We start from the raw sequence: 19,846 nt of genomic DNA, 5'->3' as shown, positions 1-19,846 counted from the left end.
TACACTGTACACATTTATTTTCACAGATAGGGGTCTATTTTCTTTGCAGAGCAGGTGCTGAACTCCCATTAGCATAAATGGAAGTTATGCGAATCTGAATCTGACAAAAGACAGAGAAGACCCCTTTTTATTATTTGGCTATAATTTTTATTCTATTTGTGCCTTGAAAAGTTAATTTACATAGACGGTGGTTGCATGCACCATTTAAATTTTCTGAGATTCAAAATTAAAAATGAGCCTAGATTCTGAATAAGTTTTGAGAAATCTCCAAACTATGGGATGCAATTTATTTGTTTTGGATTATAGGAAGGATCCCATGCAATAAATGAAACATGGGTAGGATAATCAGTCAAAAATGAACTATTAATATACCTGAAAAGAGAGGTATTCTTGGGTTTTTTTTCAAATGATGTATGAACACACATTTTAAAGAATTAAAAATAAAAATTACTCATTGCCATGGCTCCATTACCGAAGAGCAAGCTTTTCTATGTATATAGAGCTGACTTCAACAGCACATAGGCCAGTATGTATAGAATAATTCATGTGTTCTGATGATTGATAGCCAGCCTATCTACCTGTCTTTCTTGCAGATGTGTTTTATAGAAAGCCTGCCGCCATTGTTAAGGCTTCAGTGCTGTCACACAGATGCGGCTGTCATAAATATCCCCTAACAACTATGTTTGCTGCTTATCTGAATTAGTTAGAATGCTGTTTGCAGCTCCAGTTTTGAAAGAAGCAGTTTATCTTCCACCTCCTATTATTTCTTTTTCCATTAACCTCTTCCAGGGAAGATTTTGTTTTCAGTTGTGATAAATTCACACAGGTTTCAAATCCCTGATTATATTTTACAGTAGTCAAATGATAAAATTACAGAATCATTTTCAGCTCAAAGTAGGATTTGGAGAATAAAATGGCAACTTAAAAACCATGGTTTGAGAGATGGACAAATCTTATCCTAGCTTTATTGATTTGGTATCTTATTCACTAATTACCTAAGAAAATATGCATAAATCTTTAAATTTGAACTCTGAACTTTGGTAGCATTTCAAATAGCTTGTTTGATATGACTATTTGGGGGCCAAAAGAATAGTATTCATTTTATTATAAATTTCAATAAGTGTAATACATTTAACATTGGAAATATGGGCCTTGAAAAATTCTTGGAAAAGAAAGATGTGGGTTAACATGAGAGATCAAATGTAACACTGCTAAAAAAGTAAAACATGATTTTAAATGTCCGTTTGAATATATTTTAAAGCCAAAACGAAAAATCAGGAGTGAAAAGTTTATTTGTAACCCCAACAGGAAAAATGGCCTACATAATACATTTTAGAGTGATGGTCAAGGTGTTACATGTAAGAACTGTTAATAGGTGCCTCATAAGGTTTCATAGCCAGCAAGAATAAGAATAAAAGAAAAGAGATTCAACGGGCCATTTTTTTAATGCTTTCAACAGCAGTTTGACGTAGTGGCATTTGATAAACTGGAAGTACTAGGAGCTAAAAAGGGTTTGAGTGACACAAAATAAATACAATACAATGATGATTTTTAAGGGGATCACACTTAGGCAATACTTGTTTACTTTGTGGAACTCCTTCATGTTTTCCAGTAGTATAGGGCCTAGGTCAATTCTCCATAAGCAGGCTGTGCCTTGAATATAAATAATTCTCCTCCTTGAGGAAGTGGGTGTACAAAACACAAAACTGAAAAGTTAAACTTGGATTTGGGAGGTTAATTCAAACAAGAGTCCCTTAATAAAAAGAACTGCATTTGCAATCAGCCAGTTTTAATAACTGTGCTTTATGAAGGCTTTTGTCCCCTGCGCAAGGCAAACCTGATTGCATGGCTGAGTTTTTGCAGCCTCCAGAAGAGCAGAGTTGGTCTCAGGTTAGCAAGATCCAGGTATGATCATCTGAAACACTGGGTGTTTCTCATTACATGAGTGTGGCCGTTAATTTCCTAGATTCTTGAAGGCATTTGCAAGTACTGGCTTATTCTTAGGTGGATAAACATTATTTTCTTTAGCTGATACCAAATACTTCCTTTGATTTTCCCTTCATGAAAAAGAAAAGACTTAGGCATAAATTCTTCCAGTGATACCAAACATCCAGATAAAATGTTAAAATCCAAATACCTGGTTCTGTCTATAACATCTAGATAGCAGTTGATGATGTAAGAACAAAGCATCAAGATTTTCAACTAGATTTTTCAGTTTTTACTTGAATTTTTAGTGTTATAGCCACAATGCTGTGCTATTAAGTCAAAGGGCACAAAGGTATATTTGCATGGGCAGATTTGGGATGCTAATAAATATAATTAAATAAAATAAGCCTCTTTGAAATAATATATTAATTCATTTGTCATAATAAATTATATGTATTTGAAATTAAATATTTTGGGTAAAATCTATGATTGTAATGTTAGTATTAACTGTATTTCTTCTGGGAAAAGTGCTTAATTTAAAAAAGAAAAGGTGCAATTAATTCCAATTAATGTTGTAAGTATTCATCTTATAGTGTGTGTAATAGCAGTGGCTTTCACTTTGATAATTATATATGTAAAAGACCATGATTAAACTAATTTTTATATAAATAGTATGCTTATTCAGGTAGCATTAGTATATGAAAATGGACTTACAGGATTAATATCTTCTCAAGCAAATGTTTTTTCTGAATTGATAAGAAATACTTATGACTTCATGTATTATGGAGTAGTTGACTCAATGAAAAGAAAGCCCTAATATCTAATATTACAAACAGCAAATTAATGTGTGTATAGCAATTTGCAATATTCAATGAAGTTCATATATTCTCATTTTGGTGATAAATGATCTATGAATATAAACCTTCTGAAAGAAGAACCAGTTTGTATAATTAATCATCTTCACGATTCTTCTGTGGTTTCAAACTGTCATCTTCAATAGCAGTTTGGATTATGAAGCAGTTGTTAATTATAGTGTTAATTTTTTTATAGCTGACAAAATTGTGTTTGGTTCTATAATTTCAAAATTGCTAAATTTTATCTTGAAAAATTGCTGCTTAGAGCAGTAGCCTCAAATCACAGCTTTAAAAGCTAAATGTGAAGTCTCTCCAATCATCTGTGAATGTAGATTAACCCTGGCCTGTATAGAATGGAGTTGTTTCTTACATGTGTATGTGTGCTACTGTTGGCATATCTAAAATATAATACATAATCAAGTATCTGCTTATGCATGTTTCCTGTGTAAATATTTATACACCACGTAGGTTGGACTTGAAAAGTGAGGAAGTGAATGAATCATTATATTTCACTTTCAAGGAAAGCTTACATGAATTTTTGAGAATGTCAGCTATCAGAACATCTTTTAAATTTTAAAGCATGAATTACTTATCACTTAAGAAATATCCAAATTGCTAACATTGTAAAAGCAGTTTCATACTTTTAACCTAATAGATAAAACAGTCTCCCATTTCTAAGCTCTTTCTCCTAATAACCAACCAATAGTTTCTTAATATTCAGAATAAATTTTTTATTTGTGTTGGTCTCAGCATTAAGGTCCCTTAGATAGAAAGTGAACATAAATGAATATTTTTAAAGTGAATAAATAAATAAGAAAGTGAAAACCTTCTAGTATGATTTAAAAAAAAAAAAGTTACCCTTGTGACTTAAAAAAAAAAAAATTCAGATTGTCAGCCCTCCCTTGATTATCACATTCCTCAGATTTTTTTTTTTTTAACCTTTGGAAGACCACATCCACAGAATTGTACACAAAGTGGTTATTTGATGATTGTCTATTAAAACACAATAACCCAGTCTAGCAAAGTGCCTGGCACAAAATAGGCACCCAGTAAATATTTGATGGGTGAACGAATGATTCATGTGTGAAAATTTGAGGAAAAATTGAGAGAAAATTTAATTGTTTAGAGCATTCAGGATGTAGCCTCTAAGTTGGCTACAGATTGATGCACAGGAAAAAAATTACTTAACTGTAGTTGCAGGGAAAAGGATATTTAGAAAGTATCTTTAGAAAAGCGTGCCTATCCTTCCCCCCAATCTCTTTCCCAGTTTCCCTCCCCTCCTGTGCTTTTAAAAGTGAGCAGTTGGCCACTAGTGTAATAAAAGCATAACAGTTGATTCAAACAGTTGTCAAACCACTGGAAAATGCTTCCTTTTCATTGTGCTTTTTTTGGACACTATAGATATGGTAAATCATGAACTGCGTTATAAAAATACCTCTTTTATGCCCAAACATTCCGTAGGAGGGAATGACATTTCTTTTATTACCTTGGTAAATATTTTTAAGGTGTTTAGCAATAAGCCTTCTTTTTGTCAAAACTGCTTAGACGCAGCAGTTGCTAAGAATTTACCAGAAAACCTATAGTTAATAATATCAGGAAAAGAAGGGACATGTGTTTAGTAGCTTATGTGACAGGTGAGCTTGTGTAGCACATGCTTTTGCTTTTTCCTACCATTTTCTTGATCTTTTGTGTTATGGAAAAAGAAGTTATCCATGTTTAGAAAGTTTATTTCTCATTATTGTCCATCAACCAGCGTTTTTAGCATTTTCTCCATCTTTTGGGCAGAGAAATAGATTATTCCAAACAGTAAGGAAAACAATAAGGCTAAAAGATTTCTGAGGAAAGAAGGATGATAAGATTTTAATACAAATGTGAAACAAGACTATTTGTCTTTAGGTCTTCGTGAATTAACTCTTTCTTCGGCTATTTGTTGTTGTTCTTGTTGTTGTTGTTTTTCTTCCAAAGGTAAAACCTTCAGAATGTTGTCATACTTCCTATAATGCTAAATTTTAACATGAAAAATATTTTACATGTTACTTTCTTAAGATAGCGTTTAAGGAGAAGGATATATATTTCTTTCTGTATTCGCTGGCTTATTGAAGTTGATAGAGACCCATATTTGTTACTATTTACTTTGACTTTTATGTCCTACCTTTATTTCTGTCCTTAATTAGGTGGTAATGGATTTTTTAAAAAGTGTTACTCTTAAAAAAAAAATGCGGTAAAACTAAACTACTCCTTTAAAGATATGAGGGAAGAGACCTTTGGCAGAGAGGTCTGAAGCTTCATGGGTGGATGAGGGTTCCCTTAGATGGGATTTCCAGATGAAAAGAAATTCAAAGATAATCAAATACCATCTGTCCACCATAGGTAAGAGTGTTGCTAAATTTTACAGAAATTTTTACCTATTGACTGGTAATAGCAGACTGTGCTGTACAGAGACTAATATAACTCCTACTTTGTCGACTTCTTTGAAACTGCTCTAAATAAGTTACATACCATATATCTTTTTGTGGTAGAACACTGTAGTATATTTACACCCTCTGTATATTGCATTCTGGCTTGGAATTCTGGTCCGTGGTTTCATCCATTGTTAGCCGTGATGCTAGACTCTCCCGGGAGTTAAATACAGTGGGGCTGTATTTATGTGAAGCGGGTATGCTTGGTCGTTCAGTGGCTGTTTCATTGCATATTACCTCCCACTTTGCTCCCATCTGTGTGTGTGGTAAAGGGAATTGTCCTAAAAAATATAGGCTTCCTCTGAACACAGACGTGTATTTGTATACCAGTAAGTCAACCATCTCCTGAATTTGGGTGCCATTAATAATTGTCCTTTTAAAAAGGCTTTTAGAGCTTAGAGGGGGTTAGCAGTTGTTCTGTGGAAACCAATGTACACTTCTACATTTTCTGTAAATGCTTTAAAAAATAATGTGTATTAAAGTGAAAGGAAATCTGTAAGATATCTTTTTAACAGAAAAGTTTAATTTTGAGATTAATACAGAGGTGAATTGTTGTGTATCTCTTGGAAATCAATGGTTAACATGATAGTCTCACACACTTTTTAAAATTACTTCATCTAACTGAAAAATTACAAAGAGGCTGATGAGCCACACATCCCGTGGAATATTTATCTTGAAACCTAAAGTCCTACTCACTTAATGTGTTGGCCATACTTCATGTATGTGAGAAACCAACTGAAATCAGAGTGCTTTTCTAACGTCTTAATTATGCAAGATTTAAAAAAAAAAAAAACTAAAGTAAGCAATACCTGAGACAGATATTTTTACTATGAAAAATATTGCATTGGGATTGTGAATGTTACTGCAGATAATGCAGCTATTTAAAATTATTATAGCTGCAATTACTAAAAAATGAGGAAGATTTGACTGAGAACTATTCAAAATGGTTATTAGCCATGTGATTATAAAGAGGAACATATGAATGATATTTGCATGTTTAACCTTGGTTATAAAAAGTCATTTGATTTTTTTAACAGCGTGTACGTCAGTTATAAATCCTTACAACTTTAGGTAAAAATGAAGAATCCCACTGTGGAAAGTGCCACAAGGAAATAGATGGATTAGGATGTATTAGTCACATGTGAAAAATAAAAAATATGTATGTGCATGTCTACATATGTGTGTGGATGTGTATAGTTACAATAAATAGTTATATTTTAAACTTGATTTTTAAATGAACAATGGAAAGTAGCAACTCTGAAAGAATTCTTGTGATTTGCAAGAACTCTTTCCCTGTCCCCCATTCATGAAAGTTAGCTATTATTAAAAGCCTGACTACTTAGGAAATTATTTGTGTGAATATTGAAGACATAAAATGTTATAAAATATAAGGTAAACTTCTAAAAAAAAAAGTTCAGCTCTGAATAGGTAAAAAGAAGAAAGTAGAAGAAAGAGAAGAGGCAAGGAAGCAAGAAAATAAAAAAAATTAGAAGAGAGGAATAAACATTAAGAAGGAAAAACAGCATCATGTTCAGGGTTTATAATGTACAAGCACTGTGTTAAGCTCATTACATTTTTTTGTTTTATTTAATATTCAGTCCTAGAAGATGGATCTTATAATTTATTTCACACAAATGAGGAAGTAAAAAGATAAAGATCAGAAGTGTTAAAACCATACATTCCCTAAAGACACACAGCAAGTTAATGGCAAATCTGGGGGGGAAAAAAAAAGCAGGATCTGGCTGGTGAAGTGGAAAAAAGTCAACCCTGGCTCCATTCTCAAACGTTATTACTCCACAATCTGTGCCTCCCTTTAGGTATACAGGACACCCGGGCAAGGCGAGCAAGGGGTTAGACTGGTAAGTTTTTCAGGGGTGAAGTGGGACCGGGTCCAGAGGCAGTCTCCAGTCCACTCAGGCAGAGAGGAGGGGACAGATCCCTGACATGGTCAGAGAAATAGTGGGGTAGCCTGAGGGGTGGGGCTCTGGGATGCTAAAATGATACATTTTCGTGAATTTTTCCACAATTTTTGCACTTTTGCTTTTGCTTGTTGACCTTTTGTCTTCCAAGAATCTTAGAAGATTTAAAACAATCGTCAGAATCTTTGAGCAGGTGATTCAAAACACATTACCTGCCTGCCCTTCTGTCATGGAATGCTGGCATTTCTCAAAGGGGTGAGGCTTGATTGCCCCACACTAACAGATGAAAGTTATGTGGTCTTTAGCAAATCATTTAGCTCCCTATACTGTCCTCTCCTACTTGTTAAAGAAAGGTCTATGCCCTGCTTCTTAACATCCTCACATAACAATCAGAATTAATTCCTAAGGAACTTTTTTTAAAAAACAGAAAAATACTGTAAAATGGGTATGTATGCCACAAAACATATCATTTTGGGGAGCCTGTTCAATTTGACTGATAATTTAAGGAAAAAGAATGCATGACAATCCATGATGAACTCATAGTACTTCCTTTACTTAGATTACCTTTCTCATGCTCTCCACATCTCTGTTGATGAATGGGTCAGACAGCATCATCCCTACTTTACAAATGAGGCAATGAGAGGGTAAGTGCCTGACCATTGCCAGCAACCAAGATGAGAACAGCACTTGAGTCTCCTGTCCAAATCGGAGGTTCATTTTACCTCCTTCTTATGTCCAAATTCCTACCTCAGTAACTACCTTTGCCCTTAGTTTCATTGGTTGTAAAAATAGGATCATATTGCTAGGCGTGGTGGCTCACACCTGTAATCCCAGCACTTTGGGAGGCCAAGATGGGCGGATCACTTGAGGTCAGGAATTCGAGACCAGCCTGGCCGACATGGTGAAACCCAGTCTCTACTAAAAATACAAAACAAATTAGCTGAGTGTGGTGGTGCATGCCAGTAATCGCAGCTACTTGGGTGACTGAGGCAGGAGAATCACTTGAACCCAGGAGGCGGAGGTTGCAGTGAGCCAAGATCACGCCACTGCACTTCAGCCTGGGCAACATCTCAAAAAAAAAACAAAAAAACAAAAAAACAAAAAACAAAAGGTGATCTCTCTTAGAGTTAAGATTTTATTATCTCAGGAATCTGAACCTCGAGTGCTTTGGCATGAAAGTGCTTTATATGTTTAGCAAAAAATTAGAAAACAGTCATTGAACCAGGAGATGGACTGGCTGTTGGTGAACTCAGTCGATGAAGCAGTTGGAATATCTGAGTCATCCCTAACCTATGATGCAGACTTCATCAGAGATGAATCTAGAGGCAGAAAATGTTTCCAGATCCACTTTGACTTAGAACAATGCTGGGCAATTTTTGAAGTTTTTTTAAATTTTTTGTTAATGGTGTTCCCTTAATTTAACTATACATTTTTAATTGGTCAAAATAACTTACGAATTTTTTTCCTATCACAAATGTAAATTGTTTGGAAATTATTCTAAGCTATTATTCTCAGAGAAAAAAAAAATCCATAGTGATGCTCTAGATTTAGCCTTTAATGCCTTAATAGAAACTTGAAGAGATGCTGAAGCAATGTTATTAACATGCCATTTGCCTCCCTGTTACTTGCTTGACACACAACAGGTAACAGGAAATGTTACAGTTGTCACTGAAGGAAGGTAAATTTTAGGCTATTCATATTTTAATGTCAGTGAAGTTTTTTTTTTGCCAGTATTCACACAGTTTGACCTACAAAAATCATAATTAATTTTGTCAGTATTTCATAGTCATCTTATTCCAAAACAATTCACTACTGTATCTTTAATTCAAACACAGTGCCTGACATATAATTGGTACTCAATCAATGCTGATTGAATGAGTATTGAATAAATTTATATGCAAGGTAGGACATGAGATCAGTCTGTTCTGTAAGAAACATGAACAAAGATTTTTCCTATTTAATGATTAAGATAGTATGGGATTTAAAAATCTCTTAGAGAAAATCATAAATGCATTTATGTTCTTGAGCCTCCTTTCTAGCCATTTCTAATCAGAGAGTACCAGGTGAGAGGAGCCAGGAACTGCCAAGGGTAGGAAGGGCAGTTCTGTCCAAACGGATGCTGTTTACAGTCATGGAAACAGCAAGGTGAAAAGAGTGGCCCTCTTGTTTGTTAGGACACCTGTTTGGTTTTACCTACAAGTAATTCTAATGTCAAAAATTATTACTTTGGGTGTAGAAATAGCCTGTGAATACACATTCACACGTTCAAGCTAAGATTATACTTAAAGTACTTCCTGATGGTGATATTTAATTCTAAAAATGGGGCAGTCTGCAGTTCACCTTCTAGATCTAGCATTACAATCACCTTGGGTTATTTTTACAGTCAACAAGATGAAAAGTATAATAGGATGAGGTAGATAAATTGATTTCAAGTTTCTAGAAGGAATTGTGTTTTCATCATGTTCTACTCTAGAATTTTTGTGAACCAAGAACATAAATATTTCTGTGAAAATTATAATACCATAAAGAGGAAATGACTTGGCAAAACAAATATTCCTAAAAAACAAACTTCAAACATTTTGCCAATCTAAATGAAACTTCAGCAGATCAGAAAGAGGACAAGATGTGTTAGATTACTGTGACACTTTTGCGAGGGTGAATCTGTATTTCTAAGGGCATGTGTTAGTATTACAGCACTATTAATCCCACCCCCATGAAGAAAGTCACATATAATTCACTTGCTGGTTTATATTTTGTGTGTTTAAAAGAAACATTTAAATTTGATAAAATTCAATTTTGAGAAGTTATGTAATTTTTGAGATGTACAATTTTATATAGTGTAAATGTTCTAAACTGTATCTAGACATTTATTCAAACCTTAATGTTCCGTAATCTTTACTAGGGCTGTTTCTGAACAGTCTTGCCATGACTACTACATGAAACTATGTAAATACATTTACCTATTTTATTGTTATACACATTGCTATCAATAAAATATTGCGTAGGTCATCGTATATTAACTTAAATTTGTACCATTTTAACTAATAATATAGCTTTATGTTTGGAAACGAAACTCAGCTCTTTATGAGCAAGGTACTGTGTACTATTGAGACCTGTTTTTTTCCTCCAATATTTAAAGTTATATGAAGTTATGGGGCATTTCATCTTTAGTTTGATTCTTACTTTATATGGGAAAAAGTTATAAATGTGTTGTCATGATTAGGCTTTTGTCTCTTCTTGGGCTTTTGTTTCATGGTTATTTTTGGAAAGGCTTGCTCAGCAGTTGGAAGAGAGAAAAGAAATAGTGGTCCTATTCTTTTACATAAATGTGATACCAACCCTTTGCTGGTTATGTTTTTAGTGAGCTTGTTTGTATCATACATTTTGGGGGCCTCATTTCCCAGGTACAGTATTTTCTAAAATTGAAGAGAAAAATGAAGAATCGTGGAATACAGGATAAGAGCCCAAAGTAGGGAAAACAGACTGAGCAAAAAGTTATCAGCATCATTCAAGACTATTGTGAACTTGCGTTATTGCCTACAAAGAAATTTGGATTCATTTCAATAACTGTAGTAGCATTTAACCATTCAGAAACTCATTCATGTGACTAAGTAAGAATTCTTATTGGTACTGCACTTCGCAAAATAAGTCAAAGAACTTACTTTCCTTGCCTGTATATAATTTCCAGAATTATATACTTGAAACATTTACCCTTAATACCAGAACACTAATTTAAGGATATACTTTGCATAATGAAGTTGCCACTTTCCAATAAGTTTTCTTGGACAGACAGTATTTGAGAATATTATCCTTGTAATAAAAATTTTAAGTTCTAATCATTTGGCTCTGTGTGGTGAGAAATTTTCCAGCTGCAGAAGCAATCTCAAAGCTTAGGTTTACTTGCTTCCTCTTTTTTCATTAAAAAGTATATTAATTGAGATGCCTGTGTGTTCTTAATGTTTATGGAATATGTGGATAATGTACTGTAGCACTAGTACCTATGGTTGAATTACACTATATTATAGGGTAAAACTCCAAGAAAATGCGTCTAAAATCTAAATCAATTTTATTCTCTGTGAAAACCATTCAGACTTCTACGAAATCCTGTTTCTCATCCTCAAATATTCTATCCCAGATACTTGCATGATATTTTTAAGCAATTTATTTTTGGATGCTATGTGGAGAAAACATTATCCTTTAAAACTACTAACAAAAATTCATAGATTCAGTTTGCATTGGAAGAGGCATTAATTTCCTCCTCACTGAATAGTACATAGAAGATATTTTGGAAATTTTATAAATCCCCTTTTTGATGAATCAGTATAGCATACTGGCTAGGGATGTTCATAATGGAACCAGATTCCATTGACACTGATATTTGCTAGCTATGCAACCTTAGTAAGATTATTTAATCTTTGCGTGCCTCTGATTTAGGAATATGAGGCACAATAGGATTCTTATTGTGAATGAGTTAATACATGTAATGTACTTAGAACACAACTCTCGGTAAATAATAGCTACTATTACTATTATTCATAGTTATCATCATATAAATCTTACTGGAAAGGCCTAAGTACTATTTCATAGGAGGAATATTTCTTTGTATATATAAGCTATTCTTTTGCCTTCATACTGCCCCATTAGCGATACTTTAGAAAAAGGATTAATACCATTGACTAGGGATAAAATATACAGTTATTTGAAAATCTTGGTCAATAACGCAGTTTTTCTTTGCTGTTTCACTGTAAGTCTGGTCTTCTTATGAAAAAATTTCATTACTAAAAGCACTTTAATGTGGCTACTGTGACTGTATAGTTTACATAGGTTTTAAAATTTTATAAATTCTGTGAGTGCTTTTGCTTCCAAGAGTGACATGGTTCTCTTATTAAAGAGCGACACCTCAGGCCCTGCTTGATCCAAAGAAGAATATTTGATTTCCTTTACATTCCAAGGGAAATATCTGCTTTGGAGGGGGTGAGGGCAAAGGGATAGTCATTCAGGCTTCAGGGCTTTCAGACAGGAAAGATATCTTGTTCATCATTTCTCCATTGATTTGCTTTGCAGCTTGCAGTTCCCCACAATGATGAATGGACCCGATTTGCCAGGACCCTTGTGGAGATTCGCGCTAACAGAGCTGATAGCGAGGAGGAAGGCACTGTTGAGTTATCTGCCTAGTGGAAATGAGCCACCCCCACTGCAGCCCCCAACTTTGTGTCCTAGAGCTCAGCGTCTGCAGTCAAGTCTGTTGTATTCGGTGTCCATTCAGTATCAGTATTGCTGTGACATTTTGGGTGCCATATTGTGCCAGCTTTGCTCCAAGCATTCTAAATGTGTCCCACCATGCTTTCCACTGATCCAAAATTCACCAGAGCATTTCTATCTTTATATTTCTGTCTCAAAAATGAAGGGAGGGGGGTTATGGGTTAAGTTGCTGCCTTTTAACTACTTAGTAGCTGTATTTAATAGCTGGAAACCTCTGGTTAAATTTGTGCTTACATGCACTCCTGGCATAGTCCTATTAAATCCATATGAAGCCAGATATGATTGGGTGCAGATGTGGTGTGCCTCATGTTATGGTACAGGGCCAAAGACTTGAGATGTGGTGTTTTACATGGTGACTCACATTATGAATGGATTTACTAGAAGAACATTGCTGCTCCTTATTTATTGTAGTGTGCTGCATGGAACGTATTTATTTGAAAGCATTAAAATAAACGATCCTAGAGCATGTGCATAATGAGAGGACTGTATTCTCTCTGCTGCTGTTGAGGTTACATTAAGTTCCAAATAACAATTACAGTATGCCAGTTCCACTGAAGACATGAAATCTTTAGAGGTTTGTTGCAGTGAACGAAATGAATTTTAATGCCTATTATTTCTAGGTACTTTAACAATATTTCAAATATCATTGACCACTAATACTTGTCATTGAAGCTAACACAGTCTGACAAAAGTCTATGGTTCCTAAATATGACATCAGTGTTGCCAATAAAATGTTTCAAACCAGGTCTGCACCAGTGTAAGTAAATCCTTTGCTTGGGGAAAACTTGACTGGAATTCTGCTGTGACAAGAGGTGGGAGAGATACATTAGAGCCATGTTAAAGACCGATCATGAATTTATTTGAGCAGCCAACCTGGCCGGACTTAAACCAAGACTCCTGGTTTTATTTTTATGAGCGAATGTGTGTGGTTTTGTGGAAAGCTCCTCCTTCTCACCTTTACCAAAACCACCCTTGCCCAAAGACAGTTGTTGGAGTAAGAAAGGTAGGTTAAGATGAACAAATACCAAATGTCCTACACATATCTTTTTAAAAACAATTTACACCAGAAAAATGATGTTTATTACTATTGGACTAGGAAATATGTCTATAAACAACTTTAATAAACTTTTTTTTCAAAAGGTCATTTTATGCCCAGGGAAAATGAAAACAAATAGCAGTTGAGTCATGAAAAACATTCGAAGACAGGCTTTGGCTTTTTAGGAAGGGAATTTCCATTAGGGCTTTGTTGGTAGGGATTCCTTGAACTGTACGGTTTCTTTTATTTTTAAAATAGTGTTATTCTTTTACTCCAAGTATCCTACAATATTTAGGTATTCAAATCCTTTGTAAACAATAAAAATTTTATAGATAACAAATGAGTATCTGAAATAGGTTTAAAAGCATTTGAATGAAAAGTACTGGGAAAAAAAGTTTCACAGTCATACAGTAAAGTACCTAAGAATAAAAATTCAAAACCCATGAGTTATTATGATAGACCAAATTGAATGATTCAATGAGTGATGATGTGAAAAGTACAAAGACCTGAGTCACTTATATTAGGCATATAAAATGTTACAAGAACATGTGTTCTTATATATCCCACTGTGGTAGCTGGTCTCCAAGGCAGTTCCCAATTCTTGTGCAGGCCATCCCATGTTGAATCTGGGCTGACCTTATGTGACTGACACAATGCCAGGAAGTGATGCTACATGGTTTCCATTATGTCTTAGTTAATTAAGACTGCTACGTGGTTTCCAGGATGTCTTGGTTAATTCAGACTGCTATAACAGAATACTGTGGTATTCGGACTGAGTGGCTTAAGCAACAGAACTTTATTTCTCACAGTTCTGGAAGCTGGGAAATCCAAGGTCAAGATGCTGGCAGATCTGATATCTGGTGAGGGCCATCTGCTTAGGTTGCAGATGGCTGTCTTCTCATTGAATCCTCACATGGTGAGGAGAGAGAGATGATCTCTTTCATGTCATTACTTATAGGGCACTAATCACATTTATGTGGACTCCACCCTCATGACCCAATTATCTCCCAAAGGCCCACCTCCAAAAATTGTCACATTGAAAATTTAGGCTTCAACGTATGAATTTGGGAATGAACATAAACATTCAGTCCACAGCCCAGGGCAAGGTTATAAGAAGACGTATATCCTCCATCTAGGTTTCTTGGCACAAACAATCTTGGTCCCTTACTATGTAAGAAGTACAACTACCCTGAGACCTCCAGGCCACACAGAAGCTGACCATGGAGTGGTCATGTAGATATAAAGAGAAATACATAGCCAGTCCATAGCCATTTAAGTCACCCCAGCTGATGTCCCAGATGAAATGTGGTAGCCAGAAAGATGTGCCTTTCAGATTTCCTATTACAGAGAACATGGTTGAATGACAGTTATGCTGCTTTGTTTTGAAACCCATCACCAAGTTTTACCAAGATCATGCTTCCTGCATGCTCTTGCCAGCCAAGACTAAGTATGGCAAAGATCCTAAGGCTGGCCTGTATCTAGGAGACATAAGACTTCTTTGAAGTAACTTTGGCTCTGGGACTTCATGTCCTTTAGCGTTGCTAAAACTTTCTCAGAACTGTACTTCAATCTAAAACTAGACAACTTTCTTCCCTCCCTCCTTCCCGTCTGTCTGTCCTTCCTTCCTTCCTTCCTTCCTTCCTTCCTTCCTTCCTTCCTTCCTTCCTTCTTTCCTTCCTTCCTTCCTTCCTTCCTTCTTCTCCTCCCTTTCCCTCTCTCTTTCTTGAGGCCTGACAAACATCACTGTCTGATGGCTATCCAGCCTAAGCTGGCTAGGGATGTCCTAGGCCTTATAAAAGAACAAAGAAACTATGCCTCAAAAGAATTGCAAAAAATAGTGTGTGCCATTAGGAGCCCAGGGAGTAGCACTGGGATTGGATTTTGAGGTGTTTGATCAAGGGAGCCAGAATATTGATTAGATAAGGAATAATTCAGTGACTTTGAGGGTTGTGTGTGTGTGTGTGTGTGTGTGTGTGTGTGTGTGTGTGTAAGGAAGAGGGAAGCTATATGACTTTATACTCTGGCACAGAACCTAAGGAATAGGGTCACTCTTAGAAGTCTGAAGAAGCTGTAGCCTACATTCACTAGAGTGAAAATGCCTGAGTTGCCCTGGTAGATAGTACAGGAAGGAATAAAGAGGTTGAAGGAAATGGATATGTTAGAATAGATATATTATTTAAGTTCAGAAGACACACTCAAGGGTTATGTTACATAGGAACACCAGAGTACACACCCTTCAAAGCCATTAGCAATGAGCTGGTGAGAGAGGCATTGGCATCTCTAGAATGTTTAGCAGTAGCTTTCCTTTGTAGGTCAGGGCTGATGGTAGGACAGGCAGTCACAGAGTGGGGCTTGCTAATATCCATGGGGATGATGAGACCCCAGAGTAATAGTGGCTAGGTGGTGACAGTTAACCACCAGAAGTCAGGAAGCCACAACTGCCATAATGACCAGCTAGATCAGAGAAGCAGCCAAGAAGGCTTTACCCATAGGAAGTTGTGGGAGTAATTAAAAGAACATGGCATCCCTAGTGGCAAAATAGACAGGCAGCCAAAAGGGTGTTGCTTAACTTCTATGACCAAAAACATAGAGGCAAGAATGGAGAAGCAGGAGACTGAAGACTGTTACCTCAATAAAAAGTCACATACCTCTGCTCACTGTCCAGTCCAGTTCTGAGCCAGTTTTCCAGTCGAGAACCCATTGACTGAAGATTGCTAGGAGGTTGCTAGAAGGGAGGACACCAGGAGGCAGGACACCACTGCTAACATCTATTGTGATGATCTCCCCAGTCCTTCCCCAAAAGGACTTATGGGCATTTATTCAGGTGAACATACAATGCAGAAAGAAATCAACATTTGAAGACTATTGGGTACACTATCTGAGTTCACATTGAAATGTTATGGGAGTGGTGACTTACGGCAACAAGGTAATGTAATGGAGTGTTTACTAAAGTCTAGGTCTCAGTGGGCTCATTGGGTCTATGGACACACACAGTCGGTCATTCCATCATTCCTCCAATCCTTGAGTGTTCAATTAGAATTGATATACTTACATCAGGTACTTGGCCTCTGCGATAAGAGCTCTCACAGAAGGGAGGGCCAAATGGAGACCTCTGAAATTGCCACATTCCCATCTTCCCCTGCCAAGATAGCAAATACAAAATATTACATCTCAGAGTAGAGCTAGGAGGATGGCAGAGATTGGTGCCACTCTTAAAGTCCTAAAAGATATAGAGTGGTGTTCCCTACAATATATCTTTTTAATAACCCAGTATGCCCCCTTTATAAATTAAATGGATCTTGGAGAATAACTGATGAGTACTGCAAGCTCAACCAAGTAAGATCACTGATCACAGCTGCTGTGCTAGATGTGGTGTCATTCCTAGAACAGATTAATAAGGCTTCTGGTACATGGTATGTGGCCATTGATGGATGAATGCATTCTTTTTCATTCCACCTATAAAAGAAGATCAGAAACAGTTTACACTCATGAGGAAGAACTATTTTAATTTATAATTTTACCTCAGGGCTACGCTAATGTCTCTCCCTCTGTAATACTCCAAAGATGCCTAGACAGCTTGATCATCCACAGGATGTTACACTGATCCATTACATCAATGGCATCACACAGATTGTGCAGAATAAGCAAGAATTAACAAATGTACCAGAAGCCTTGGTAAGATATATGCACTCCAGATGGTGGGGAATAAATTCAAGGAAGATTTAAGGACTTGCTACTTCAGTGGAGCTTTTTGGAATCTCCCGAATGTTTAAGAGCATGCTGGGCTATCCCCTCCAAAGTAAAATAAAAACCGCTGACGCTTAGAGCCCCCACCACAAAGAAGGAAGCACAGCACCTGGTAAGCCTCTTTGGTTTTTGAAGTTAACACATTCCATATCTAAGAATACTGCTCTGTGCATCTACTAATTGGCATGCACAGTTTTGGGTGAGGCTCAGAATGGGAAAGGACTTTGCAGCAGGTCAAACTGTAGTGCTAAGAGCTCTGCTGCATGGGCCATAAAATCAGCAGATGCTATTCTATTAGTGGTGTCAATGGTGGGAGAAGATGTGGCAAGTAGAATTTTTGGCAAGTCGCAGTTGGAAAATTATAGTAGTGGCCCATGGGATTCTAGAGGAAGACCATGCCATCTGAAGCAAAAACAGCACATGGCATATTAGCGAATCCTGGTAGAAATGAAGTTCTTCACCATGGGATATAACTTTACGCATCCAAACAGCCCATTATAAGTTTAGCCCTGTCAGCTATACCAAGTCATAAAGTTGGATAGACCTAAAAGAAACTTCTTATAAGATAGAAACTGTGCATTGGGATGTACAGAACTGAGGGCTCTGAACATAAGTAAGTTGCATAAGCAAGTAGCTCAGAAACCCATCGTCACCCAACAGGATTTTACCAGCACACCTCCTCCATGCTTGCATACATGGCCATGTGTGGGGAGGGTGAGTTCTGTGCGAACAGCTGAAAGAAGAGCAAAAGGTTAGGGTTTGGTTTACATATGGGTTTGTTCAGTTTGTGGGTACAGGCGGTAAATGGATTACAGCTAACTACTTTATACCACACTCAGGATGAAACTTGAAAGACAGTAAAGAGGGAAAGGCTTTTCAATGGACAGAGCCGTGAGTTGAGCACCCAGTTATCTCCTTTGTGTGAAAGAAGAGGTGGCCAGAAGTAAGTTTATATCCAAATTAGCAACTTAACCCAAGCCATCATTATGTCTGTCATGCTCTTGTAGTAGCCTCCTAACTGGTCTCCCTGTGTCCACCTTTGACCCCTTCAATCTCTTCTCAGCATAACCACCTAAGTGGTATTGTTAGAATATTTAACTCCTCCATTCAGAGCATACCAATGGCTTTCACATCACTTGCAATAAAAGTCAAAATCCTTATAGTGGCCCACAGGCTTTATACTGATTTACTTTTATTTTTATTTTTATTGTATTTTATTTTATTTTATTTTATTTTTTTGAGATGGAGTCTCACTCTGTCACCCAGGCTGGAGTGCAGTGGCATGATCTTAGCTCACTGCAACAAGCGATTCTCCTGCCTCAGCCTCCCGAGTAGCTGGGATTACAGGCATATGCCACCACACTAGGTTAATTTTTTGTGTTTTCAGTAGAGATGGGGTTTTACCGTGTTAGCAAGGATGGTCTGGATCTCCTGACCTCGTGATCCTCCTGCCTCAACCTCCCAAAGTGCTGGGATTACAGGCGTGAGCCACCGCGCCAGGGCTCTATGTGGATTTTAGTGACTCCACAACTTCTCTGATATTTGGTATTGTAGGTCTTTTTATTTTAGCTATTTTGGTGGGTATGAAATGGTATCTAACTGTGGTTTTAGTTTGCATATACTTGCTGACTAATGATTTTGAGCACCTTTCATGTAATTATTGGCCACATTTAATATTATATTATTTCTTCTTTTTCTAAAATATCCCTTCTAGTATCTTGGCCACATCTTGGCCACTTTAAAATTATTTCTTTTTATTGTTAATCAGATAATATTTTAAAAAATTAATTTATAAGTGTTTTTTAAATATATTCTGCTTTTAAAAATTATTAATTTAGAGGAGTTCTTTATGTATTCTGGATATAATTCCTTTGCCAGATATGTTTGTTACAAACATTTTTCCCAGTATATGCTTTAGAACTTCATTTCCTTAATATAATATTTTGATATGCAAAAATTTTAAATTTTGTTGAGGTCTATTATATCCATTTTTACCTTTTATACTAAGTATTATATCATACCTTCTAGTAAATCTTTGCCACAGGTCACAAAAATATTGTCTCATGTTTTCTTTTGAACATTTTATTGTTTTAGCTTTTACCTTTAGGTTGATGATGGTTCTTAAATTAATTTTTGTATATGAAATGAGATAGTGGTAAAAATTATTTTTTAAACACATGGATAACCAGCTGTTTTGGCAATATTTTCTGAAGAGATTATTTTCTTTTTGTTCATTAAATTGAATTAGCATTCTTGGAAAGACAATTGACCATATATGTATAAGCATATTTATGGATCCTTTATTCTGTTTCATTAGTTGATTTATATATTCTTACATGACATCACACTGTCTTGGTTGCAATAGCTGTGTATTAATTCTTGAAATCAAGTGGTGTAAGTACTCCAACTTTGTTACTCATTTTGAAAGATTATTTTAACTATTCTAGGTCTTTTGTGTTTGCACATGAATTTTAGAATGACTGTGGAATTCTTTTAAAAAAACATATTGCTTGGATTTTCATTGGAATTTCACTGAATCTGTATATTTGGGGCAATGCCATCCAAGAACAGGATATAACTTTCTACTTATTGGGTCTTCTTTATTTTTTTTTTAATTTTTTAATTTTTTAATTTTAATTTTAT

At 35.9% G+C, this 19,846-nt stretch overlaps 1 protein-coding gene across 2 annotated transcripts in view; it reads left to right on the top strand.

The window, feature by feature from the left end:
- DYNC1I1 (dynein cytoplasmic 1 intermediate chain 1) overlaps positions 1-13,166 on the top strand; it is a 317,872-nt gene extending 304,706 nt beyond the window's left edge. Inside the window, 1 exon segment of one of the 2 annotated variants that reach the window (NM_001261582.1) lies at positions 12,223-13,166. In NM_001261582.1, the coding sequence (NP_001248511.1) occupies positions 12,223-12,333 (111 nt within the window). In that variant the 3' untranslated portion in view covers positions 12,334-13,166. 2 annotated transcript variants of the gene reach the window in all.
- Positions 13,167-19,846: the final 6,680 nt, after the last annotated feature.

The sequence above is a fragment of the Macaca mulatta genome, chromosome 3, assembly GCF_049350105.2.
Source record: "Macaca mulatta isolate MMU2019108-1 chromosome 3, T2T-MMU8v2.0, whole genome shotgun sequence".
Taxonomy (NCBI): domain Eukaryota; kingdom Metazoa; phylum Chordata; class Mammalia; order Primates; family Cercopithecidae; genus Macaca; species Macaca mulatta.
The sequence above is the reverse complement of the archived record's forward strand: the minus strand, read 5'-3'. Positions and strand labels throughout refer to the sequence as shown.